Source organism: Sus scrofa, chromosome 8 (genome assembly GCF_000003025.6).
Source record: "Sus scrofa isolate TJ Tabasco breed Duroc chromosome 8, Sscrofa11.1, whole genome shotgun sequence".
Lineage (NCBI taxonomy): Eukaryota > Metazoa > Chordata > Mammalia > Artiodactyla > Suidae > Sus > Sus scrofa.
The window spans coordinates 18,146,316-18,173,878 of record NC_010450.4 but is presented as its reverse complement, the minus strand read 5'-3'; the positions used below and the strand labels follow the sequence as shown (position 1 = coordinate 18,173,878).

General features: G+C 44.2%; 1 protein-coding gene across 2 annotated transcripts in view; it reads left to right on the top strand.

The window, feature by feature from the left end:
• PPARGC1A (PPARG coactivator 1 alpha) overlaps positions 1-27,563 on the top strand; it is a 686,110-nt gene that overhangs the window by 354,075 nt on the left and 304,472 nt on the right. For both annotated transcript variants that reach the window (XM_021100438.1, XM_021100439.1), the window contains one exon: positions 15,894-16,059. In XM_021100438.1, coding sequence (XP_020956097.1) covers positions 15,894-16,059 — 166 coding nt within the window. The remainder of the gene's footprint in view (positions 1-15,893; positions 16,060-27,563) is intronic.

Genomic DNA, 27,563 nt, shown 5'->3' with positions numbered 1-27,563 from the left:
TCATGGTAGTCCATGGGGTTATCTCTATAGTTCTACTGGTTTAAGGCAGGCTTAGATGAGCTCAGCTGGGCTCCCTCTTCTGCCTGGCCCAGCTGGTGGGCCAGCTGGGGGCTGGCAAGTCAAGGCAGCGGATAACCTTGGCTCTGCTCTAAGTTGTTGTGAGTTAGCCCAAGCTTGTTCTCTTGCTGAAGGCAGAAGACAAAGAGAGTGAGTACAACTGTGCATGGGCCACAAGGCTTGGATCACACACTCGCACTGTTACTTCCACCACATTCTATTGGCAGAACAAGAGATAAGGCAGCCAAGCTTCAGCACTGGGGAGCTAGACCCCACTTCTCCATGGAAGAAGCTGCAGAGCCATATGGCAAAGGGCGTTGGGTGGAGAGAGGCGGAGAGATGGGGGCATCCATCTTTGCAGTCCATCTGCCCCAGAAGACCTACATGCTTCCTCAGTTTTTCTTGGGATTATGAGAGAGACGAGGGAAGATGCATTACTCTAACTGGAGGGACCATGAGTTTCCTTTTGTCTTCCTAACACTCCAGCTACTACTTGAAGGTGCTCAGAGTATTACTACTCAATTTGCTCTGAAGCTGATTTAATTCTTTAAAGGTTAATTCTATATTCTGTCCTTTTCATGCCCTCTTAGCTTTTTATCTTCTAGCCCAGGCCATGATAGATCAGTTGATTTGTTGCCTTGGTGTCTATAATGAGGAGAGAAAATAAAAGACATTGGGACATTCCTACGAAGCAGCTATGTGGAGAAATGAAAAGAGATGTCTTTGGTTTGCCCCTGTCTTGGCTTGTTTTTCAAAAGCGAAATCTAGAAGAAAGTGGACTGAGGTCTCGGGGGACATTTTCAGGTTTGGGAAGGATCTAATGAGGTGTGTGAAGGCATCTGTGGGGCGGGAAGTGAATAGAAGTGCTGATCTGGAGTATTGGAAGGCCCGAGAAGGAAGGGACTGATCAATAGCTGTTTTTCAAGTGCGGAGCATAATTTGTGTCAGACTGCTGAAATGAGTTAGTGCTCCATAGTTAATGGCTGTGAGCACATTCCTTTATCGCTGCGCTCTCCAAAATGTTTGCCATCAACAATTCTAAAAGGCTGTGAGTGACTCACAGCCAGTGTGAGTAATGCACTGGAGCTTCGTGCGCTGGGGCCTCTTCTGCTCTGAAAACCTTCCCCTTGGACATGGTGTCTCTGTATTTACATCTCTGGCTTGGCTGCCTCTCAGATCACCTGGTGGTACTCTTGCCATCTCGTTTGGACATGACTCTTCTTCAAGTTGCCCCTCTTTCACTGGGGGCTCTCCTGGTTTTCCCTCTTAGTCCTTTCTTAGGTCCAAAGGAAACACCATTCCCTTGTTGTTCTCACTGTGGTCCAGGGACCAACAACATAGATGCCCCCCGGGAGCTCTGGTTCAGCCCTGCTGCATCTGAGTCTTCACTTGAGCAAGAGTCCCAGGGGATCCGTGGGAACACGGAAGTTTGAGAAACACTGCGCTTTTCCATACACATGGATTTTCACCCCTGCTATTTCTGTTCCCTCGCTGTTAACTTCCTCACGGCTCGTCCCCCTCTTACCCTAGCCCAGGAGATGCTCGTCTGCTTTTCACTAGACTCCGTATGTGGGATTCCAGAGTGTGATGAGCTTGACTGTCATGGATTGACATCAAAGCCAATTAAATTAGTTTTCCCCCCAAGGTGGCTCATTTGCTTCGGTAATTGGAAACTGGTCATGGCAGTTTCCAATGGAAAGTTTCCTTTGGAAAGTGGCTTGAGCCACCAAGTAGTCTGCAAACGAGATGTTTGCGAAAGCAATGGACACACGATCTTACTCTCACAGGACCCTGATATTATAAAGGCTTTCTGCCGGGAGAGTGGGTGGTCCAGGTGGTTAGAGGCATATTGGAATATGATCCAATTTAACTAGCTCCCACTTGAGTCCTACCCTTTCTTTGAGTCATAACCCTAGACCGAGTGTTATACATGCATATTATGACCTCAGAGAACATTAGCCCAATGGGGTGTGATCCCCATTTTTTAGATAAGAAAGTGAGACCCAGGGAAGGGAAGTAATTGCCCCAAGTTATACAACTGATGAACTGCAGGATTTGAGAAGGGCTGCATTCTTAAGTTCTACATGATTTCTCCAACTGGTTCTAAAAAGGTGGTTTCCTGGTGGCTACCAGGCCTATATTTTTGAGAAGAGGTGTTAACACTGAGCTAATTCCTGATCTTCTTCCACATCTGGGCTCATGCGTTTTGAGCCTCACATCCCCGCCCTGTCTTCACTGGTTCACATGCCGCCTCCAGCATGACATCCATGCCGATACCTTCCAGCAAGACGGCAGCTCTCTCTTCTTCGAATTGTGTTGCCCGTGATGCTCTGGAAGCTCTGCTTAATTCACGGAATTGCCTGGCAGGCTCTCTAACAAGGGCGTTCCATCCTTTGCTCCCCTCTGTCCACTTTGCCCTGCCTGGCACTGTGCCTGGCCCATCACAAATAACACATATTTGCTCAGCGAATTGAATCTGAGCTGCTCCCTCCCTGACAGGGACCTTGGGAGCGTCAGGACTCCAGGTGGAGGAAAAGGTTGTCGACAGCGGAGAATTGCTCTACACAGACTATTTCACACTTTTTGCCAAGGGCCAGCTCGGATTTCTCTTAAAATCCAGTCCACAAAGAACTGAAGCTGAGGGGGTGGTGCGCTTGCCTCCTAGGACGGTGGGGTGGGGTGGGGGTGCGCACCAAGGCTTTTGCTCCTGAAAAAAATCTCAACGAGAAAGCAAGCAAACAAAACAAAACAAAACAAACCCCCCCACATTTAAAACTTCCTCTTGGAAAGCTCTTCTGCCTTTGATTTTGCAGAATGTCTTCAAGTGATTTGGGTCTATTTTTAATACCCGTGAGACATGATGTTGGAAGGAGAGCTAAATATAGGGGCCACCTCCCCCTTTCTTTTATTCATTGGCCTTAATCTAACTGGGAGGAGAAGCACACGCACATGATATTTCACCACAGAGTTGTGACGTTTTGCCCCGGTGGGCCCGGCTGAAAGGAAATTCATAAATACTGTGTCGGAAATAAAGATAATGAATGGATTCTTTTTGGAGAAAACGTTAAGTGGGAGTTTATTTATGTTAAACCTCCCCTGTCTGCTGAAGACAGCGAGCTCGTTCCTCTTGTTCTCCTCGGGGTCCTTTGGGGACAGCAGCCAGCCTGCGTTCCTGGAGCAACCCTACCATCGGAATCCAGAAGAGCAGGACGCGCAGCCAAAAATACCACATGGCATCAGAGCAGCAGCTAGAATTCCGGTTTATTATATGGTTACGAGCCTCCTTTTTCTCCCCTTCTTTTTTGTAAAGAAGGCATTAAGTGCTTGTTAAAAGCAAACGACTTTGTGAGGACCCAGTGGACCAGAAGGAGAGGCAAGGGCTTCCTGCCTCAGCCGTAAGCCCGAGGGCTCTGTGCTGGAGGGCTCCCCTCTCAGTCTTAGGTGTTCTTTCATGTCTGTGCGTTTCCCACACGCCTTCGGCATCCATTGTTTGCATGTGTTTGGGGTGATCCCTATATTATTAGCATCCCGGGATGCGGCTTGGAATAGTCCCTGGGGTGTCTTCAATCTGGCGCGGGTGCCATCACTGGCTGTCTCTGCCAGGGGCGGCGCTGATGAAGAAGGGCCGGCAGCCGAGAGAGTGGCTCCCACGATGGGCTCTGGAATCATCTACTTGGTCCTGGATTCCCTCCTTGGGAGCCATGAGCCCTTTGGAAAGGGATTCAGCGTGTTCCTGCTTTCGTCTCCTTATCAGCAAAGGAGAGATGATGATACTATCGTAGGGAATTGTTTCAAAAATTGAAGCCCGTGGTACATTGCAAACACTCAACATCCTTTAGCTTCTGTGTCTACCACGGTGACAAAGGGTGGGGCCGGGGAACCTTCCAGAGCGGAGACACGATTCAGGCCCCTGGTTTGATGTATTTACCATGTTTCCACAACCATCCACAGGGGGGCCGTGGCTTGTTTTGGTTTCTGATCTGCTCGTGGTCCTCATGTCTAGTGTTGTTTGAGGAAAGGTGGCAACCTTCCCCTCAGGTGGGAAGTTGCAAGGACGCTGACAGTTGTCCCTATGTTTCCTGTGGCTGCTTTGGTGTGTGTGTGTGCGTGTGTAAATATTTATTTTTTTAATGATTTTTATGTTTTCCATCAGAGCTGGTTTACAGCGTTCTGTCAATTTTCTACTGTACAGCAAGGTGACCCAGTCACTCATACACATACACATTCTTTTTCTCACTTTATCATGTTCCCTCATAAGTGATTAGATGTGGTTCCCAGTGTTACACAACAGGATCTCTTTGCTTATCGATTCCAAAGGCAATCGTTTGCATCTCTGTGGCTGCTTCTTGGAGAAGAGGCCTTCTGCTGTCTGCCTCCTCTGCCATTCCCCAATAAAGAGCAGCCCGCAACTCTGCCTGAGAGATGCAGCTACAGCTGGAAGCACTGGAAGATGTCTCCCAAGGAGGTAGAAATCAGAAAGTCCCGAATGGCTCTCGTTCTGCCCAAATCCAAGAAACGCAGTCCCTACTTATCCCTAAGCCTTTCAAAAGAAGCTGCATTTAAAAAAAAATTTTAATTATTTTTTTTTTTGTCTTTTGTCTTTTTAGGGCCACACCTGCAGCATATGGAGGTTCCCAGGCTAGGGGTCAAATCGGAGCTGTTGCTCCCCGCCTACGCCACAGCCACGCCAGATCCTTAACCCACTGAGCAAGGCCAGGGATTGAACCCACAACCTCATGATTCCTAGTCAGATTCATTTCCGCTGTGCCACGCCGGGAACTCCTATTTTTATTTTTAAAAGTTTTGTTGAAGGATAGTTCACTTAACAATGTTGTATTAGTTTCAGGCGTAATCACTCACACACCTAAACATGTCCATTCTTTTTTCCCATATAGGCTGTTTCCAACTATGGAGTAGACTTTCCTGAGCTGTGCAGCTGCATTTTTAAATCTCTTTGCTTGCGTGTGCTCCCGTCCCTCTGTCTTTAAGAAAGGCAGTTTTCCAGAGCAATGCTCTTTGTTAAGTGCCATTAGAAAGACATCTCTGCTGATCTCTGAGTGGTCAGCCCCTAAGGGGGCCTTTGGGGAAACACCTTGGGGCTATTAGGTCAGAAGAACCTTTGCCCCCAAATTTCTCTGTTTATACACATATTTGACTGGAATCTAGCAGAGAAGAGTTAGTTTGTGTAGGCATCAGTGTCTTGTCTGCATCCTTAGATATTTGGATTTGGATGAAACTAAAGAGAAAAAAGAGTTCATAGGTTAGAGTGCTGTGAAGTCTTCTTGTTGGTGCAGTGGTCCTCATTCCCATTGAAACACTTCTGAAAGTATTTTGTTTAAAAAAAAAATTTTTATGGTCACATCCATGGCATATGGAAGTTCCTGGGCCAGGGACTGAATCTGAGCCACAGCTGTGACTGAAGCCACAGCCGAGGCAGTGCCAGATCCTTTAACCCATTGTGCCAGGGTGGGGGGTTGAATCTGAACCTCCTCAGGGATCTGAGCCGTTGTCGTCAGATTCTTAACCCACTGTGCCACAGCGGGAACTCCCAGAAACTATTTTATTAAAAAACGCTACCAGAGCTTCCTGGTGGCTCAGTGGGTTAAGGAGCTGGTGTTGTCACTGCTGCGGCTCTGGTTACTACTGTGGCGAGCAAGGGTTTGATCCCTGGCCTGAGAACGTCTGCGTCCTATGGGTGTGGCCAAAACATAAAAATAAAAAAATAAAAATGCTACCACCCAAAGCCTTAAGCCTAGATTATATACCACGGTCTGGGGCCGGGTCTGCATGTTGACCTTCTCCAAGGACACTGCAATAAGAGCGGAACTCCTGGCGCCGAACCTGGTCGATCCTGGGGGTTGGGATGGATGGAGCCCTGAGGCTGTACCAGCATCCTCCCTTCTCCGTAGCTCAGGTGATACTGTGGCTAAGTTGATTTACTTGCCTGGCTTTCTCCTTCACAGGACAGTGAGGGCCTCAACGGTTCCTCACCTCTCATTCCTAGCACCCAGCCCCATTGCTAACACACATTAGGCCTTTAGTTCATGTTTTTAGAATCCATGAGCTAGAAAATGTTGTAAAAAAAAAAAAATGACTTCGCATCTGTTTACTTATGAAGAAAGACATTTATCTTGATTTCTGCTCCAGGACTGGATTTATCTCTGATGCCAGTTTAGGACTAAGAAAAATATTTGGATTTGAATTCTGACATTTTGTGTCTCTATAAATTTATGGCTGAGTTGATAGCTCTAAGAGGCACATTTAAAATCTAAAATGAATTAAATAAGTTAGAGAATTTGTCTCCCCATCCCTACCCCCTAAAACCCAAAAGTGCGAATCAAATGTGTGCCGGTTTCATGGTTGCTAGGTTAACGCATCGTCTGCATCTGCAAATTGGAGTTTATTTGTTGTGGAACCTTAAAAAATGATGCTGTTCAGACAGAAACTAGAAAGTATGAATTTAGGTCTTATTTTGTAGTTCCTGTCGCAGTGCTTTCCTGAAAAAAAAAAAAAAGGAACAGCACGTTTGTCACGAGTGGTCTAACCTCGACATCATATTTGTGTGTGTGTGTGGTTTTAAAGCCAGATCCTTGATGTTACTTTAACTTGGTTTTCCTGGTTTAATTTATTTTAGTTGGTAAAGATTATTCATCACTCATTCAATTCCAAGGTTAGCTATTGATTCTTTTCTCCTCATTTGGTATTTTCTGACATTTTGTGGCACTCGATATTGATTTGTACAAAATCAGTCATCTAAATGTCCAGAGGAGGCGTCATTCACTTGTCATCAGCTGTTTTTCTGAACTAATAAGTGGAAGAGTCATGTACATCGAGGTTGTTGGGTGATTTAAGGGCGGGAGTCCTGCCCATCACACCTGCTAGATCCTGCTTATAAAAATCCTTATGTAATTTTGACTAGTATATACAAAACAGATAGTTAACAAGGACCCACTGTATAGTATGAGGGAATCTACTCAATACTGTGTGGGAAAAGAATCTAAAGAGAATATATATATATCTGAAGAGAATATATATATATATCTGAGAATATATATATATCTGATTTTCTTTGCTATACACCTGAAACTAACACAACTTTGTAAGTCAACTCTATTCCAGTGAAATTTATATACATAAAATATCCTCACTTAGTTTTAAAAGTGAGATCACTGAGAATATTCTCCAGAGGTAGCACCCAACAGTTTCTTAGTCGGGGGCTCACTTCTTCCCTGTAACATTTATCAGTTAATCCATTCCCAAGTCACTGTAAACCTACACTCTTAAGAAAAAAATAATAAGATAAATAAAGCTTGCTATGCAAGTCGATCTTCAAGACAAATCACCCTTTGTTTCTTAAATGTCATGAATCAGCCTTGATAAAATGCAAATAGGTTCTCGGAGATCTGGAGCGGAGCCTGCGTTTCTGCCTTTCCAGCAGGCTTCTAGGTGACGCTGCTCTGTGCACTTTGAGTAACAAGCCCTTCGCCCACCTGCTAACTAAATTCTCATTCTTATTGCCTCCTAGTTTGAAATTCTTGGACTGTATCTGAGGTTTCCCTGGCATTAAGATGTTAGCTTTAGGCGTAAATGAAGAAGAAAGAGCATATCCCTACCCCTGCTGTTATACAACATGCATTTTGTAACAGCTCTGAGAACCTAGGTGTGTGCTGCAAATATGTAAACCAACTGGATAGTTTTTAATAATCTTCGAAGAATCTGGTGGGTGATAAAGTCAGTTTTCATGAGTCTTGGAATTTATATTTCTTTCTTTTCTTTCTTTTTGGCTACCCTGTGGCATATGGAGTTCCTGGGCCAGGGATCAGATCCCAGTTGCAGTTGCAGCCTACCCTGCAGCTGTGGCAATGCGGGATCCTTAACCTACTGTGTAGGGCTGGGGATCGAACCTGCATCCCAGCCCTCCAGAGATGTCGCTGATCCTGTTGTGTCACTGCAGGAATTCCTGAATTTATATTCCTTAAAGTTATGTGTGCCTGGGGGGCTTTGGCAATCCCTCACCTCCTCTGTTCTAAGCCTTTCTCCTCTTCTGAGGTTCCTCTGGCCCCATCATGATTTCTTGCCTGGTTGCAAAGAGTCTTATTCTCTACGCTGAATTGAAAAATAACCTGTGACAAAGTGTTAGGAGGTAAAGCTTTAGGCTACTCCTCCTAGGAGTATTTGCAATTTCATAGACAAGAGGCAGAAAAGTTCTTGAAACCAAAAGATATGCCTGATGAAATCTGAGCCCCATGGCAGTCTGCTCGAGGACCTTTATGGGGGGTGGGTAGGAAGAAGGAATGATGTTTCCAGCCTAACAGATAGCTACCTCTTTTTTAAAAAAAATTAATTTTAGTTGATTTACAATGTTCTGTCAATTTCTGCTGTACAGCAAAGTGACCCAGTTATACAAACACATATACATACATCATACACACACACGTCATGTATAGATCACATATATACATACATCATATATATATATATATATATATATATATACACATCATATATATATACACATTATTTTTTTTTAACACCATCCTCTGTCATGTTCCCTCACAAGTGATCAGATATAGTTCCCTGGGCTCTACAGCAGCATCCCAGTGCTCATCCATTCCAAATGCAATAGTTTGCATCTACTAACCCCCAACTTCCAGTCCCTCTTCTCCCTTCTTCCCCCTTGTGGCAACCAGCCTATTTCTCATTCGTTCATCCTGCTCATAAGATCTGCCTTCCCACTCTACTCGTTAGTCCATTCGTTATTATTTCTGGGGGCTTCAAGATAGTCTTTGAAGTAGTCTCCCTCAAGGAAGTAGTCTGCAATTCATCTCTGCTGGGCCTAACATTTGCTAAGGCAACGCTCTGTCTCTCTGGGCTTTCTTGAAGTCCAGGATCTCACACCGTCAGGAACAGTCTCTCCACATCCTGGAAGGGGAAATATTATTCTTTGTATTGAATTGAGAAGGATGATGCATGGAATGTCTTCACCTGGTTGGACTTAGATTTGATTCTTCTCAAAGCAGCGACAGATTCATATGTAGAGAAAAATCGAGGTTCTTCATCTGTATGTTGTTTTTTATTACATTATTTTGCTTCAGGCACAAACCTATCAAAGTAATTCAGACACTGTGGATGAACTCATCTGATTTCCATCAATAAAAGTCTACTAAACCCTTTCGATAATAGGCAGTGGGTATTGTGACACAGTTATAGGGAGACATGGGATACCAGGCAGTAATTAATTGGACTCTGCGTGGCTCATATTTATACGGTTAATGTTTATAGGTACAGCCAGGCTGTTTCTCACTTAAGTGATATAAGTAGACTTAGGTATTGAAATGGATTCTGTTTCTTAGTTTGACTCTTTGAGTCTATTGCTTTCTATCTCTGTTCATTAGGAGTAGGTTAAGAACAAGTTCTTTCTGGTTTACCTTTTTTTTTTTTAAATAGTTTTTTGTCTTTTTGCCTTTTCTAAGGCCAATCCCATGGCATATGGAGGTTCCCAGGCTAGAGGTCCAATCGGAGCTGCAGCTACCGGCCTACGCCAGAGCCACAGCAACGTGGGATCCAAACTGCGTCTGCAACCTACACCACAGCTCAAGGCAATGCCGGATCCTCAACCCACTGAACAAAGGCAGGGACCGAACTCGAAACCTCATGGTTCCTAGTTGGATTCGTTAACCACTGCACCCCGATGGGAACTCCTGGTTTACCTTTTCTTTCTTTCTTTCTCCCCCCCCCCTTTTTTTTTTTTTTTTGCTTTTTAAGACCACACCTGAGGTACATGGAAGTTCCCAGCCTAGGGATCAAATCAGAGCTGCAGCTGCCAGCCTGTGCCATGGCCACAGCAACGCCAGATTTGAGCTGCATCTACGACCTACCCCACAGCTCATGGCAATGCCAGATCCTTAACCCACTGAGCAAAGCCAGGGGTCAAACCCGCATCTTCATGGATACTAGTCAGGTTCATTGACTGCTGAGCCACAACGGGAACTCCAGGTTTACCTTTTCTTTAAATCAAGGAAGTCTTCTATTTCTGTACAATTGAGAATGGTTGTTGACTGATTAATCATGTAAGTTGATTTAGTTTGGGATCGTAAATCATACCTACACAGACATAATTTGACTTTTGCTTAAAAATCCATACTTTATTCGCCAGTATATTGCTATGGAGTCGGGGCCTGTCTCTAAGAGGAGGGCCACAGAATGCAGTTCTGGAGTCTCTGTGTGGAAGCTGTATCCTTAGAGGAACCTCTATACATTCAGTTTCCTTAAAGTGAATTACGAATTTTAAGGTGAGGACCAGTAACCTGAGCAATTACGTGAACAGACACTGTTAACAAAAAGCAAATCCCGGTAAGCACACAACTCAGCCATGTGGGACCAAAATACGCAGGTGTACACGAGAATCTTCTAGCCCCAGTCCTGTGGTCTTCACGGTAGTTCAGTTTAGGTATTTTACAGAGGGAACGGTAAGCATTAACTGGTCCAGTGAAACTGGGAACTAGAAACCACTGTTCTCTTTTTTTTCCCCTTTCCAAAATATGGTTATATCACCAGCATTTATCCTTTTCAGATTTATCCTGCTTATGACACCCATTTTTGTTTGTTTGTATTTATTTGATTTTGTGAGAATTAATGGACAGACACCTCTGGTGTTGTGGATTTGATACATTATTATTGCTTTTTTTGTGTAGCAAATTTCTGAAGGTAAACATCTTACTATTAGCTTCTAATCAAACAAAGAGCAAAAACAGAAGTAAAAGTTTGTGGGGAAATGTCTTGGGAAATTTCATTGAGAATGGATTTAAAGTGAGAAGGTATAATAAAATGGATGGGAGGAACTCATAAAAATTCTAGCCCAGGTGTTAAGTGAAAGTGTGTACAAAATCCTATTGGTGGGCGAAAGACCATCAATTTCTTCCACGTCTGTCTGGGGACTCCTCGGCTCTGTACTTATTTTCATCAATGCCTCCCCACCCCCACCCCGTGTGCTCTCCCCATCCCAGGCTTTCTTTTGTTTTTCTCTTCTAGACCAAATATCTGTATCCCATAGGTCATGCTAAAGTACCATAGTCTACCATCATGGAACGCCATGGAATGCATGGCTCAAATCACTTGGAAAACCTTTATTTTCTAATCCTTTAAATTTTTTTTTCTTTTTTTTTCTTTTGCAGGGGAGGGGGGGTCTGTAGCCATTGCATGCAGAAATTCCTAGGCCAGTGAGCAAATCCCAGCCATCAAAGTGACCCGAGCCAATGGCGGATCCTTAACATGCTGTACCACCAGGGAACTCTCGCAGCCTTTGATTCTTGACGTATTAACCCATTTTTATTCTGTAAGTTTGAGGAATTTTGAATTTTCCTTAAAATGAAGGGAGGACTGATGGATGCATTTTGTATAGATGTTTCCTTTTAAATTTTTTGATGGAACCTTCCTCCAGGAAAATGTTACAAATTCTAAAACTGTTTCTATTTCTTATTTGTCACCATATTCTTAATAAGCTGCTTCTCCTGAAGGAAAAATAGTGTCTATTGGCAATCCTGGGCTTGTAGATGCATCACCCAATCTCTGCCTTCACAGTCACACGGCATCTCCCTGTGTGGGTCTGTCTTTGAGTCCACATTTTCCCCTTTTTATAAGAACACCAGTCAGGTTGAAGTGAGACCCACCCTAATGACTCTGTTTTAGCCTATTGACCTACATAACGTTGCTACGTCCAAGTAAGGTGACATCCTGAGGTACTAGGGATAGGATTCTATCTTTTTGGGAATACACAGTTCAACTCAGGACATAGTTTTTAACATTTGCGTTTGCACAACACTGGGGGAAAAAAGACTCAGGGTTCTCGTTGTGGCTCAGTGGGTTAAGGATATGATGTTGTCTCTGTGAGGATGTGGGTTCGATCCCTGACCTTACTCAGTGGGTTAAGGATCTGGTGTTGCCATGAGCAGGGGTATAGGTCGCGGATGGCGGATCAGATCCGTTGTTGCCGTGGCTGTGATGTGGCCACGGCTCCAATTTGACCTCTAGCCTGGGAACTTCCATATGCTGCAGTTGAAGCCATAACAGGAAAAGAAAAAGACTCTCCCAGCAGTGTCCCAAAGCAGGTCTGAGTTTGTGTTTGGAAATGCCAATATGGCAATCTAGCCAATGTGTTATCATGCTTTCTTTCTGCTTTATTTTTATAGGTGAACCTTCCTTTAATGGAAATGTTGACAAGGAAAGAAACAAAATGAATTCTTTTTTGATGGCTTGATTTAAGAATAGTGAAGGAAAGCCCTGCTATTTAATAAACTCCTGTATTCGTGTACATTCTCATTATGTTTACATTTTGAAAGACGTGTACATCATCAGCAGTGAATTCATACCAAGCTACACTTGGGGTTTGATGCTTCATTTTGTTTTCATTAATTTCCTTGTAAAATGATAAGTGGCATTAAAGTCATGCTAGTCTGAGTTTGCTTTCTGTGACAGAGTGACACTGCCTTATTGAATACTTTTACCCTTTCTTTTTAAAATTCATATTTCTGCATCATCTGTGGAAATTGCCACACTTAATGCTACTATCTTACGAGCAGGGAAAACCCAGGCTATAAAAGAAGGAGGAGAGTGGAATATGTGGTACATGGGTAGAACAGATGGGCTTGCAATGGAATTTATTTAAAATAATATTCCAGGCTTACTCAGTGCTTGTGGTAATGCTCCAGTGAAGTAATTTCATTTGGTCCTCACGACTGTGTGGAAAGGACAGTGTATTGGGTAGGGTAGATTAGGTTTTGCTGTGGAAATACACGTAATACACCGGAAGTTTATTTCTTGCTTCCATAATGCCTCTTGTTGGTCCAGGTGACTCTGCAGGACACCTGTTCTCCATGAGTGGGCTCAGCATTCTAGCGCTGATGTTAAGGCACATCTGATAGCACATACAATCACTGCGGTGGGGCAAGAGTTGGCTGGGAGTCAAGGGCTGGTGATTAAGGCATCACCTTGGGAAGTGATACCCATCAACTTTTCTTACATTTCCTTGGCCAAGGCAAGACATGGGGTTATAGCTCATTTTAAGGAGTTTAAGGAAATGCAGTCTTGCTCTGTGACCGGCAGAGATGGGAATCAGATGTTGATGAAGAATAATGTGCTTGAAACAGGAACATCTCCCTTTTACAGACATGGAAACGGGGGTTCAGAAGTGTTAGGCGATCTGCCCAGGGATATAGAACTTGATGATGATGGAGCTGCTACTCAAATTTCGGGTCTGTTTGAGTCCAAAGACTATGTTCAACCACTTTGTGACCTGCCTTCTAGAAGAACTGATGCCACAGCCTTGAAGATGGTGTGATTCAAATGGTAAAACTGACTGTCCCCAGTTTTCCTTATGGAGTCCTGAGGATAGGGATTGAAAGAACATGAGGAAGAACCAGGTGGCTTAGTGAGGCTTCCCTTGAGTCTAGTCCCTGGGGAAATTTTCTGGACTCTTTCTCCTCTGTCCTTTCTCACTTACCCTTCAGGGTAAGCTCTGAAGGTGCCTCTGAATTGTCTCAATAAAAGAGAGGAGCTGAGCAAGTAAAGGAAAGATCTGGCATTTCTCTGCTTTGCTAGGGATGAGGTGGAAGGTATAATCTTATAACTATTAAAAGGATACTAATGGCAGGTTAGGCTTGTATGGCAATTTGTAGCCTACAAAACACATTCAGATATAACCTGAAGATGAGAGCAAACTTAAGTGTTAATTGACTGTGACACCATATAAGTGAAGTGTGGTTGTCAAAACAGCCACAGTCGTGGCCCGGGACTGCCTGGCATGAAGTAGGGATGGAGAATGCGCCTTGGGGGCAGATCTGGGCTTTCCTCCTGGTCCCATCACCCAGGAAAATATCTCTCTTGGACATTTCATCTGTAGGTCAGGAGCAAAATGATGACTTCATAGTATTTTTTTTTAATCTTTTTTTTTTTTTTTTGGTCTTTTTAGGGCTGCGCCCACGGCATATGGAGGTTCCCGGGCTAGAGGTTGAATCAGAGCTGTAGCCACCGGCCTACACCACAGCCACAGCAACGCCAGATCCAAGCCATGTCTGTGACCTACACCACAGCTCATGGCAATGCCAGATCCTTAACCTACTGATCGAGGCCAGGGATCAAACCCGCAACCTCATGGTTCCTAGTTGGATTCGTTTCCGCTGCACCACGATGGGAATTCCCATAGAGGTTCATAAAGGACAGACGAGGTAGGTTAATAAGACATCTGCGCTTGTGGGTATGTAGGTCTAAGCTCAGTAAATGCTGGCTTTTCTTACTATTATGATGGTTGTTACGGTGAAGATTTTTAAAACAAGGCATGAGATTATTAGGCTCTACGTGCAATGGCAGATCATAGTGGGAATATTAAGTCACTTCTGGAATAGTTGCATCCCTCTCCCTAGAGACAGTGGACTATACTGTGAGGCTGGCATCCAGGATGGAGAAACTACCTGAAACCACTTTCCTTGGTTTGCTGAAGAAACTAGCAAGATCTCACCTGGAAAAGAGACCCTTCAGTAGAGGGTCAAGGGCATGGGCTGTTACTGTCTTTGGTTCTCTGAAGGGTTGTCCTACAGAATAGGCTTTAGGGAATTAAGAAACAGGACAGTCATGGAGATTGCAGGGAGAAGGATATCACTTCATCTGGGGACAAAACAATCCACCATGGAACAGGACCGTCTTGTGAGATGGTGAGTTTACTGTCATTGGTGGTAAGAACATTGCTCATATGGATATCAGCCAGATCTTGGGGATTCAGGTGCCAGCCAAGTAATGAGAGAAACCTTAAATAATACTGAGGTCCTAATCCTGGGTACTCAGTAGAATCATCCAGTGGGATTTAAGAAGAATATAACAGTGTCTTTGGCCCCACTCTAGACCAATTAAATTGGAATCTTTAGGGGTGAGGCTCCTGTAACAGTATGTTCACACATCTTTCCAGTTGATTCTATTGTGTAGAGAGATTTGAAAACCTCTGTTTTTCAAGGAAAAGAAGTAGGCATCATTGACCCATAGCCCTTGCTGCATCTCTTAAAACTGTAGGTGATCAATGCTGAATAGCAGGAGAGAGTATTGTTCTGTATGAGAAACAGTAATGAAGCAGGGCGCAGTCTGGCTGGCTTTGACTTCGCTGAGCCCCAAATATTGATGTGTCCATTCACACTGAAGCCTCTGGTCATGTTGACTAATGCTTTGGGTAAAGGGTTGAGGTCCATGGTCAGTTTCAATGCCTGACACAAAACTTCCTAGAGAGGGGAAAGCAGGGACTCTAGATGCTCAAGATTCAACTGTAGGAATGAGTCTATTTTCTCCCCAAGGAACTTGCTATTATGCATGTTTACTGGCTGCTGAGTGATTCATACGGTGTTGCGGGGAGATGAGCTCAAGTGAAATGTGTTGCTTCTATGTAAAGTAGCTTATTTCTTCCAGGATCCTCCAGCCCACTGATGCAACCCTGCAGAGCAATGCAAATTCTGGTGTGAGTCCGTGTGTGTGTGTGTGTGTGTGTGTGTGTGTGTGTGTGTGTGTGTTGGGAGTTAGGAAAGATGGGAGCGCACATAGAAAATCATCTTTCTCGGTCATAGAGCAGGCCTTCACTCTTCCCTCCTCTGACCTTTGTGCCAGAAGCATAAGAATGACCCATTGTCCGCTGGCCCTGGAGCTTGGTTGTTGCTAATCTCTGGACACTCAGTGGCTGAGCTGGCCTCCTGCCTGGCCAGTTGGCAGCTGTCAGGGTAGCCCCACATATCCCAAATTTGTTCCTGCGTGGCTTCCCCCTGCTCGATCCCTCATCCTCTGGCATGGCATTTTCTCCATGACAGTCTGCCCCTGAACTGCCCTCGCTGCCGCTTTGGTAAAGGCTCGCAACGAAAGAGTGACAGCCACTGGCGAATCCAGTTTGTGCAAGCAGCCTCAGCAATGGATGAGACCTCCCCCAGGCTGGAAGAAGACTGGAAAAAAGGACTGCAGCGAGAAGCGAGCTGGCAGGTAAGTGATGTCCTCAGCTCCAGATGGGCCCCCATCTCTCAACTCTTTTGAGCCCAAGTCTGGCTAATTCACATCAGTCTCTTTGCCCAGATGTGTGATCTCAGGCCCATCCATTTGGGAAAAGTCATCATTCGTTCTCATTTCTTTGAAAACCATGCAAATAAGTTTCCACATGAATCTCCTCTAGATTCTTGAGCAAGCTAATAGAGTTTTACAAATCTATAGATGTTGCTATATTTATACTTTCTTAATAAAGGCCCTTGAATTAACAAGTTGCAGGTGTATATCAAAGGAAGCATGAAGATTTGGTTTGTGTGAGTACAAGTTCATTGCAATATAAAAATTTAATACAACACCTGTCATCAGACTTACTTTATGGTGTTATAGTTGCTTGGAATAAGGGTTTTGGTTTTAACCTATTTTAATGAGGTGACCATTCTTTTAATGTGGCTTGCGTGCCTTCCTTATTTATGCTGAACTCGTAATAGGTAGAAGCTCTATGCAGTGGTATGCAGAAAGTTCGGGCTAAAGGATTCATTTTGGTGTAGAGGCAGTTTTCATTAAAATATGCAAAGCAGTAATGTTTATATGTTACAATACCTATTTCAAATTAGCCAAATTATATGCTCCTGTCTCGTAAGCTGCCAACTGAAATCCCTTCCTAAATCCTGTTGAATGGCTTTGATTATTCTTCTTCACATTACACATTACACACCTCTAATGCATATTTTTACGCATCCACTCCGTTGCCATTTAATTAGACAACAATATTGAAGAGCGATGCCAGAGATTTTTTTTTTTCTTTCTTTCTTTCTTTTTTTTTTAAATGCTGCTGCCTTATGGAAAAAGAATACTTCTGGGCATGAAGCATTTCTTATGGGTGGTGTTGGATAAAGTGCAACTGTGATTTTCCATTTGTCTATAGCAGAAAGTTTCCCATAAGAATGATGATTCAGGATGCGTTGATTTTCAACATCACTTTTTAAAAATAATTCTCCCCTCTTATAAAAAGAGGGAACCTTTTTATAAATGTCTTATTTGCAATGGAACTTTCCGTGAAGGGTGGTGCTGATATTGACAGGTATGTTCTGTTCTAAGCAATGTGATGTTAAGGAAGGAGCTTCAGAGAAAAAAAAAAAATCCTTCAGCCTGGCGTGAAGTTGGAGTCCTTCCACTTTGAGTGGGAGTGTTATTTAGGAAGCAGGAAGGCATACAAATAAATCTCTGCGTGCTACTTTGAGAATGTCACATGGTAAGTCCCCGAGGGGTCGACACAAAGATTCCCATCTTTTATGGCCTGTGGATGTGACTTTTGGATTTTGTCTATTGATGTGTTTTCCTTACGAACGTTGGCATCTTATCTGTAGCCTTCATTTCCAAGGAGGATGAAGGGAGGAAGTATGTGAGGAGGTGACTCAGAGATCTCTGTGGGCAAATATTTAAACTAGGAACATGAAATCCAAATGTTTACGTAAAAAAGCACGTGTCCAATCAGTGTTAGCATCCCACGAACCTTAAGCTTAGTCATTTCCCCAAAGGCAGATGATGCAAATGTTCCCTCTGCTCCTTGCATCCACGGATGCGCTCTGGGACAGCTTGACCCTTGACTCTTCCATTGTAGTCCCCAAAGAGCTCCCTGTAGGACATGGTTATGGAAGGGGCATCCCAGGCTCCCATTTGGCCTCCCTGACTCTTGGCCATGCGTGGCCTTGTGTGTCACGGTGCGTCAGCCCTGCTTCACTGCCTCTGGTGCCCTGCCCCGTGCTGTCCACACTGTCCAGCCATCTGTATTGGCACCCTGCGTCCCCACCTGCATGGAGTCCCCCCACTTCAGCTGACGCTCAAGCTGTCCCTAAAGGAGCAAATTTAATCTGATGGCATTCCACGTAAGACCTCTGCATGACAGTGACTTCTTTTGGCTGTTCATGGTGGTGATGGCATTGAGAACCTTTTACAAACAAGTTGTGATTGATACCAAAGCTTTAGTTTTAGCTTCTGTACTGTATATCTTGCTGAAACGGATTCTATTTATTTTTACCTAACGACTATTTAGCAATCACAGTGCCAAGTGTGTGAACAAACACACACACGCACAGACACACTCCAACCTTCCTAAGAAACCTATGTACGATTGTGCTCCTTTTATTTATTAATTTTGGCTGCCCCACGGCATGTGGAAGTTCCCAGGCCAAGGATCAAACCTGCACCACAGGAGTGACTTAAGCTGAAGCAGCAACAACGCTGGATCCTTAACTCACTCTGTCACAGGGGAGCTCTGTTTACTTCCCTTTGGCAGACGAAGAAATTAAGACCCAAGGAGGTTACATAACCTGTCCAAAGCCATTCACTCTTCACGTCCAGTCCTGTTTGAGTCCAGTGCTTGTGCTCTTCCCACTTTGCTGTGCCATCTGAACTGAAGTTTATCTCATTTTTAATCTCATGGAATAATAGCTTATGAGCAGCTGTGACGTGGGCAGGCAGGAAGAAAGAGGAAGAAAGGGAAAAAGCATGACAATCTTCTAATGAAATACTCAATCTCTGAATCATTAAGACTTTAATAAAATGTTTTTTAATAGCTTATTTTTTTTAACCCTTACTCTCTATCAGGCATTAAGCGACCTACATATCTAATTCTTACAAGTACCTCTACAGGCGGATATTATGTATTCCTGTTATACAGATGGGGAAGCTGAGGCTCAGGGGCGTTAGGATACATACCCAAGGTCACGCAGCTGCTGAGATGATGAAAAGGCATGTGGTCACACTCGGACTGGCCCTGAAGCCTGTACTTTGTCTTTTTTTTTCGTCTTTTTCTAGGGCTGCACGTGTGGCATCTGGAGGTCCCCAGGCTAGGGGTCTAATCAGAGCTATAGCCACCGGCCTACACCACAGCCACAGCAACGCGGGATCCGAGCCACGTCTGCAAACTACACCACAGCTCATGGCAACACCGGATCCTTAACCCACTGAGCAAGGCCGGGGATCCAACCGGAAACCTCATGGTTCCTGGTCAGTTTCGTTAACCACTGAGCCACGATGGGAACTCCTGAAGCCTGTCCTTTTTTACAAGGCTGCCTCTCGGAGTGTATTTTCAAATTATTCTTTGATCATACATATTTTAACTATCTCATCTCACAACGATGTGATGGGATTTGGTCCTTGAGACGTCCCCTGATGGTATTTTTTTTTTTTAATAAATTAAGAGTTGGATAAAAATGCCTGGCTCACTCATTTCTTCAGAATGTATTTTAATTGGATGCTCTTTGCCTTAAGTGAACCAGCTTACCCGTGGAGTTGAAAATGAACTAGACGCAATTTCTAGAATCAACTGTAAAGCTAAAAATCCATTTAGGCATGTGAACTGCACTGGAAAACCAACAGCAGCTGTGTCAGAGTTAAGGCTCTTGTCGTCTGTAGCCCCCTTCAGCTCTGGGAGAAGTTGGGAACCAAGATGGCAGGGGCCTAAGCCACCAAGTCACCATCTGACTAGTGGCAAACTTCCTTAAGGCAGTGCCTTTTCTTCTTCACTTATAAACCGAGCTGGCTATTCTCGAGTTGGGTGTTGGAGAGAAGGTGGGAGGAGACTCTGATGCTTCATTTTCTGGGCAGTGGTCAGTTGCCAGCCATTGTGGAGGGCTCATTTTTGGGTAATGTTTTATCTTGGGGTGATCCCTTTAAAATAACCAGCATAATAGCTCTGCGGCCATTGTAAATTCCTCGATCAGTGCTGTCTCTCTGGGTTTGTCTCCTGCACAGGAGGATGAAGTCCTCAAGTGTAGAGCTGCCTCTTGTTTGCTTCTGTGTCTCTGCCCTTAAAACTGAGCCTGGCACACGCTCAACCCTGATGCTGCTTGCCCTACAGAAGGGAACTGCAAATTTGATCTGGAAGAAAGTTGAGATAACGTGGACCCAAGGCCCTGATTTTTCACGGCTGAGAAAGGCTAAGTGACTGCCCTGAGCCCGACTGCTGGTTAGTGAGGGGCAAAGACTGCCATCTCCTTGTTTATGTTTCTTCCTTTTCCCTGGATTGCTTCTTGTAAACTTGCTATGCCTCGACTTTCCCATCTGGAAAGCTGGAACTAGAATATATGATCTGTGTCTGTTTAGATATCTTAATTTTTCATGGGACCTCCCTCTGGGCAGGAACCATAGCATCAGGGTTAAGAACATGGCCTCTGGGGCCAGACTTCTGGGTTCTAACCTCAGTGTCATCAGTTTCTAACTATGTCACATGTCACACCAGTAACCTTTCTAACCTCTCTGTGCTTCTGTTTCCTCACGTAGGAGAGACTTCTCCTAGCCACCTTCTAAGGTTCTTGTGTGGATTAAATGAGTCAGTTTATGAAAAGGTCTTAGAAGCATCCTTCCATAAGTACTGTTAATGCCCCATGGTGTGCGCTCTATGTGTCAGCTGCTCTCTGTCTATTATCTGTTTAAGGAGATCAGCCGTTCAATGTTTTTTTGAATGGGTACTATGTGTAAAGCACTTCTACACTTAAGTGAATGAGAAAGTGACCAGAGGCATGGGCCTTGCACTTGAGGTCATGGTGGGGAGAGTACAGCAGGTCATGGTGATTCCAGGAGAGTCACCGCTGATGAGAGTTCCCATTGTGGCTCAGCCGTTATGAACCCATCTAGTATCTGTGAGGATGCAGGTTTGATCCCTGGCCTCGCTCAGTGGGTTAAGGATCCAGCATTGCAGTGAACTGTGGTGTAGGTCTCAGATGTGGCTCGGATCCCATGTTGCTGTGGCTGTGGTGTAGGCCAGCAGCAACAGCTCCATTTTGACCCCTAGCCTGCCACAGGTGCGGCCCTAAAAAGACACACAAAAAAACCCCAAAGCACTGAGGAGCAGCCTCTGATGTGTCTAAGGGCTTGTAGGGAGGAGGCGATACTGGCTGATGGTAATTAAACAAGGAGAAGGGCTTAAGCCGGACAAAGAGCTGGAGCGAGTGAGCTGAATGAGAGAACATGGCAGAGACAGGAAGGAAAGAGACTCCAAAATATGTGTTGAGAAACCAGTTGTCTTTTGGTGCTAGTCTTCCAAGGTGAGGAAGGAGTGATGGAGATGAGTCTGAAGGTACAGGAAGGAGAAAGTTCCCACAGAGACAGACCAAATAGCTTCCAGCAGCAGTGAAGAGCCATAGATGGGTTTTAAGCAGGGCCATGACATGGGATCAACATTTTTTTAAAAAGATATATCATTCTGGCTTCAGTGTGGAAGATAGATTAGATTGTAACAAGGCTAGAGGCCAGAAACTCAGTTAAGAAGCTGCTCCACCACTTTCAGGGAGGCCTGGCTGAACCATGGAAATAAGATAGAGATGGAAGGGTAGCTTCAGAAATATCTAGAAGACACGGGGCCTCAGGATTTGGTGATGGATTGATGCAGGGAATGAAGGTGCAGAGTCCAATGACGCGTTAGGATGGCTAAGTGGATAGAAGTGATGCCATCTGCAAAGAGATTGCCAGAAATAACGTGGTCTCTAGGCTCATGATGGGGCGGGTAATAACCAATAAAATAGTGGAGGACAGCTATAAGAAAGAGGAGTCATTTAGTATTTTATACTTGAAGGATAAACAAGATACCGTGAGGGCTCAGGAAACCCGGAGAAGGTAATGATATCAAGAATATCAAATAGTGACCAAGGGTTGACTTTGTCCCAAGAGCTGTTTTAGCATTTGCGCTATAAGAACTCACAGGATCTTTATCATCTCAGCAAATGAGTACTGTCCTCATTTTGTAGATGTAGAAGTTTTCAGAGAGGTTAAGATCGCTGAACCCCTCCCTGCAGCCTAGGCCAAAGCAGCCTGATCCAGAGCTTGAAATCACCCTAGGATTACGCCCATCTGTGTGGAACTTGGGGGCCAAGGATGATTTTGTAGGGTAGGTGGCCTTCGAGCTAGGTTTTTAAGGTGTGCATTGCAAGCAGAGAAACCCTGAGCTGGAATCCAAGCTCCACTGCTTCACTGATGGTGAAAATGCTCTACCTGGGGCAGGTAGAAGAGTCTCAAGTAGGTGTCTCTTGGGTAAAGTGGGTCTCCTGAGGTTATTGGATTGAGTTTCTCAAGGTGGGACAGACCAACTCCATAGCTGCCGAAAGAGGTGGCATGTGTTGAAGGAAGCCCCTAGCAAGGCTGGCCCAGCGTCCAGCTGGCCAAGAGTCCAGCTGGCCAAGATGTATGGGAGATGGTAGGCCTGGAAACTAGAGGGCCTGATGGGGGTGTGTGACCTCAGGCAAGTCCCTTTTCTCCCTAAGATGTTTCCTCCTTTATCATATGGGAAACAAAATACCTATTCCCAAGTAAGAATTCAGTGCAATGATGTGTTTGAAAGAATCTTGTTTGATGGAAAACATTCTATAATTGCAAGGTTTTTACCTCTAATAACTGAAAATAATGAATTGTATCTTTCAAAATAATACCAAATACAAAAATAGTTCCATGTTACTCTCTGCCTTCCCTTCCAATTACATTGTGGTTTTGTGTATCTGCTTCCACGTAGGGAGGAAAAAAAGCATGTTTGAGGTTTCTCTCAGGAAAGGATTCATTTCTTCATGTTCAACACACCTTATATTGGGCTGATGGGCTAGTGGTTTATATTTTGAGTTTCCTTGATATTTAGAGAAATCTGCTTCAAGGTACTCATGTCATCTATCAGATGAGCAAATTGTGATGATGGGGCAAAATCAGCACCTAAGGATATGGACAGACCAGTTCTCACTTTCTGTCAAGAGTGTGATGGACCCAGCAAGAAACGGTTGGAATGTAGAAACTCTAAGAATTTAGGTTTCTCAGAAAACAGGTTCCCTTCCCCCCTCTATTGTTCTGGCACAATGGTATGGTTGAGAAGACCTCTTTTTCTGCTGGTGGTGATTTTTTGTTGCCTTTTAAATTAGTCGGGACACATTCCTTCATTCAGTCCAGGAAGGTGAAGTGTTTGATGTATTTTTTGGATTTAAATGTCATTGATTTATAAGGCTCTGGGAGACCTTGGGGTGGCATGTCATTGTTTGTTCCCACCCTTCATGCCCCTCTCTCTGAGCAGGAGCAAGTCCAAAAGTCTGAAGACAGATGATGTTCTGTAGCTTCTCTCCATAACTCACTCCTAGGTCTAACAAATGATTCTTAGGTTAAGGAAACTCTTCCTTGTGGTGGATTTAAATGGTGCCCGTTGAAGCTTAGGACCCGTCTTGCGCTTTCATCCTCCCTGGAGGTGGAGAAAAACAGCTCAGTCACTGTCCTCAGGAATCAGCCTTCCTGGCCTTGAAGATCATTATGAAAGCAGCCTTTGGCTTTTGCATCTCAAGGCTAAGCCACTTAAATCCTTAGGTATCATTCTTCATTTCCATCTTCTTGAGTTTCTCTGAAACATCTCCAAATCTACTCATTCCCATTAGAGTCTATAGCCCACAACTGTTAGGATCTAGCCAGTAGGGATCCTCTGCTCATTTATTTAGTCAGCTAAGGCACCTTTATTGAGCTCTGCATTTTAAATGCCAGACCTCCAGGCAAAGTCCTGAGGGTACAAAGATAACTAAACACAGCATAAGGTAGCACTTCAGAACCTGATTCCTATCATGGATCACGACTTGACTTAGCAGCTGTATGACCTTGAGCATGTTACTTGAATTCTCTCTGTCTTTTTCATGGGCAAAATGAAGTAAGGACAATATCTATCTCCTTGGGTTGTTGTGAGGATTAAATGGATAAATACATATAATGCACTTAGAGTAGTGGCTGGTGCATAGTTATGGTTGTGTAACTGTTAAAGAAAATCAAACTTAAATCAGATGCATATCCTGCCCTGGGTTGTATTCACTCTACTTGGAAGGCTGAACTAAGAGGTAAACAGTTACAGTTCAGTTTTGATTGAAAGTTTGCGGCTCTAAGAGGAACTGTGGCCCAGGGCACCAGGAATGGCTTCATGGTTCAGGGATGGCGGACTGTTGGCTACATGCCTCTTTTTTTTTTTTTTCCAATTGTTGATTTACAATGTTCTGTCAATTTCTGCTGTACAGCAAAGTGGCCCAGTTATACAAATATATACATTCTTTTTCTCACATTATCCCCGTCATGTTCCATCACAAGTAATTAAATATAGTCAACATGGATGGAACTAGAAACTCTCATACTAAATGAAGTAAGTCAGAGGGAGAAAGAGAGATACCATATGATATCATTTATATTTGGAATCTAATATGCAACACCAGTGAACCTATCTACAGAAAAGAAACAAACTCATGGACATGGAGAACAGACTTGTGGTTACCCTAAATTCACATATCGTGGACATAAGATGTCTGGGAGAGGCCTTAGAATGAAAGGCTTTTTTTTTGGTCTTTTGGGGCCACACACTTAGCATATGAAAGTTCCCAGGCTAGGAAAAAATTTGGAGCTGTAGCTTCTGGCCTGCACCACAGCCACAGCAATGTGCAGCTCATGGCAGCACCAGATCCTTAATCCATTGAGCAAGGCCAGGGATCAAATCTGTGTCCTCATGGTTACTAGTTGGATTCTTAACCTGCTGGGCCTAGTGGGAACTTGGGGCCTTAGAATGACATCTCCTTGTTCATTTTTGCCCTACAGTTGACCACGCTGGATCTTAGGGGGAAGAGTAAGAGTTTTCTAGATGGTGCAAAGGGTGAAAAGGCATCCTAGTCAGAGGGAACCTTGTGAACAAAGAACTAGAAAAGTAGACGTTTGGCACATGTCTGAAAGATGGTGCGTGGCTGATTGTGTCGTGGGGAGTGGTAGGCAGTGTGGCTGGAAGGGGCTGGCCGTCTGGGTGGCATCGGGTTGTGATGGAACTGGAGGCCTTGGCCAAGGCATTTGTGGTATCTTTAACCTAATCCATGCTCCTGGGTTTGGAACCTCTGTAGATGTGTTAGGGAGGCTGAAACCTCTGTAGATGTGGTAGGGAGGCTGCCACAGCATTTTGATATTTCTCTTCTAAGAGTTGTCTTACTCCGTCTTGGCCCAGAGTTATTCATCAATCCCTGGAGGCCAGAATCTGAATCGTCTTCGTTTCCCTCACTTCTCGCAGGGTCTACCATAGTACCAGGCATGGGGTAGGCTAAAGTCATGTGTGTTGAAATCAAGTTTGCCCTGTGTAAGCAGTGCCCTCATCTGCCCATTCAAGGACAACCAGTAGTGCTTGTGCGTGAATGAACACAGGCTAGTAAATGAATCCAGGGGTTTTTACAGTTTCCAAATTTGACTCAATGTTGAGCACCTCTTGGGAAGGGGACAGTTTTGTGTTAAACCCACAAAACCAATATGAGAAACAAATTCTCCCTGCGGTGACTTTGCCTTTTACATTCAGCTCCCAGTGCTTTTCTGTGCCACGTTCATGGATCATTATTTTGATGGGGGCCCTGTGAACAGTGAGCAAATTTAAGACAGACTCTTCTCTTCTCCAGCTCTTTCCTGAGCATTGGCTTTCATAGGTCACCATCCACGGTGATGGTGGCTACAGAACATTCGAGAGGTGAAGGACAGATTTTCAAAGAAGGTTGAGGGGGAAATGGCAGTTCTGGAGTCTCTAAAGTGACATATTTGTTTTACATTAAGTCCCCCTGTTGGAAAAAAAATGTCCAAAGAAGTGAGAAATACTCAAGTGGTAGCAGCTGGTTGAATGCTGTGATTATCTCACTTAGGGCTCAAAAGTCGCAATTTTCTATCTAATTCACTCCTCAATCATTCCACGGCCCCTGTCTCAAGCTCAATTTAAGCTCAGTCCCCAGTACCCAGAGCCACTGTATAGTGTGTAAAGAAATGACTGGCCAAAGGGACTGGGGGGAAAGACGGAGCCACGTGGTGACCAAAGCTTGAGTTACCAGCACTTCTGGGATCACGTGACATCTCTCCCCCATGCCTCTCACCAAGCCCGTGTAAAATAGGCCATTTCTCCTTTAGCCTTTAAATTGTGATTATCTCTGCCTGATAGCCTAATCTGATCAGACATAGCCCGATGCTTCTCTTCAAATGCTCACCATATATATTGGGGAAACAGACAAATTTACTGGAAACTCGGGGGTAGTGCCTGGATTGAAAGTTTGCTGCCTCCAGGGCTTTGAATTGAAATGGAAGCGGGCTGGCTCTCTGCAGAACTCCATTACTGGTGATGACTGTTTGTCTTTTTCAGAGAAGTTCGGGTGAGCAATAAATATGACTGCTCTATAGGGAGTGCGTCCTGGAAACTGTTGGATCTTTCCTAACACATGTCAAGTGTATTTCAGTTTTCAAAAGCACATATCCATTTATACTCCCTTTTCCATCTCACAGAAGCCCTATGAAAGAAACGGCAACTGAGTTATTATTACCAATCTGTGCAATGCATAAACCGAGGGCTGACAGGTTAAGAGCCTTGCCCAGCAGGACCCGGACTAGAACCTGAGTCTGAAGTGCAGTCCTGTGCTTGTGTGCGCAGATCCAGCGGCCTCTTGGTTCACTGGTCAAGGGTGAGCTTTCCTGAAGCTTGTTAAACATTGTGTTCTTACATGAATCCTTAATGAACGCCAATCAGTTGTCCCCTTCTTAGGGGTGACATTCAAAGCTCAAGACTTATGTGATTGTTTCTGAGGAAGAACTTCTCTCCCCAACCCCAAGCATGAAAACGTTTGGTGAAAAAGCAGGATGTTCAGGCTTCACCACACTGATCATCATGCTTCAGGCACGGGTTTCTTGCGGTGGCGGGAGTCCAGCAGGGCTATTACACAGTCAGTAATCTGGGGATATGCCGCAGAAATACATGATTTCGCATAACACTCTAAAAGACTTCATTTTTAGCATTGCTAGATTTCTGTGTCTTTTTTCACATTGGAAAAGGAGCCACACCATCTCCCACAACCCAGCTCTTTGCCAAGATTTGACTTAAATAGCATGAATCACCTCAACCCCTCTTTTTGGCTGAATCAAAGTTTCAGTGAGTCCAGCATTTGAACTAATGAGACCAACTGTTTTCTTTAGAAATTTTTGGAAACGTAGGTGGCCAAGAGGTCACATAGTAGAGCTTTGTTCTTTTGAAGGGGAATAATAATAAACTCATGTGTATTGGTCCCTGAAATTTACTGTTTTTGTTAGTAATTGGTTTTGGTGTTCTCCCATAACTTGGGGCACTGTGGCCAAGCACCTTATGTTGTACTTTTCTTGAATCATTAATGTGCTTTTTATGTCAATGTTTCATCTGCCTAAAACCAACCCACTCCTCTCTCCCATCTCATTTCTCAACCAAAAGATTTTTAAAATCCCTCCTAGTCAACCTTAAAAACTCCTATCCCCAAGTCATACTTGCTTGCAATTCTGGAATGTAGTATTAGTTATATGACAAACATAAGCTCTGGAGTCAAACAAAAGTAAAGTTGAATTCTGCTTTGCCATTGACTAGTGGATAATTTTGGATCTATTCTACTTTAAAGCCTCAGTTTCCCTACTTTTAAAATGAGATTACAATGGTCATTTATTATAAGATGACTATGAAGATTCTAGGAAATAACATACCT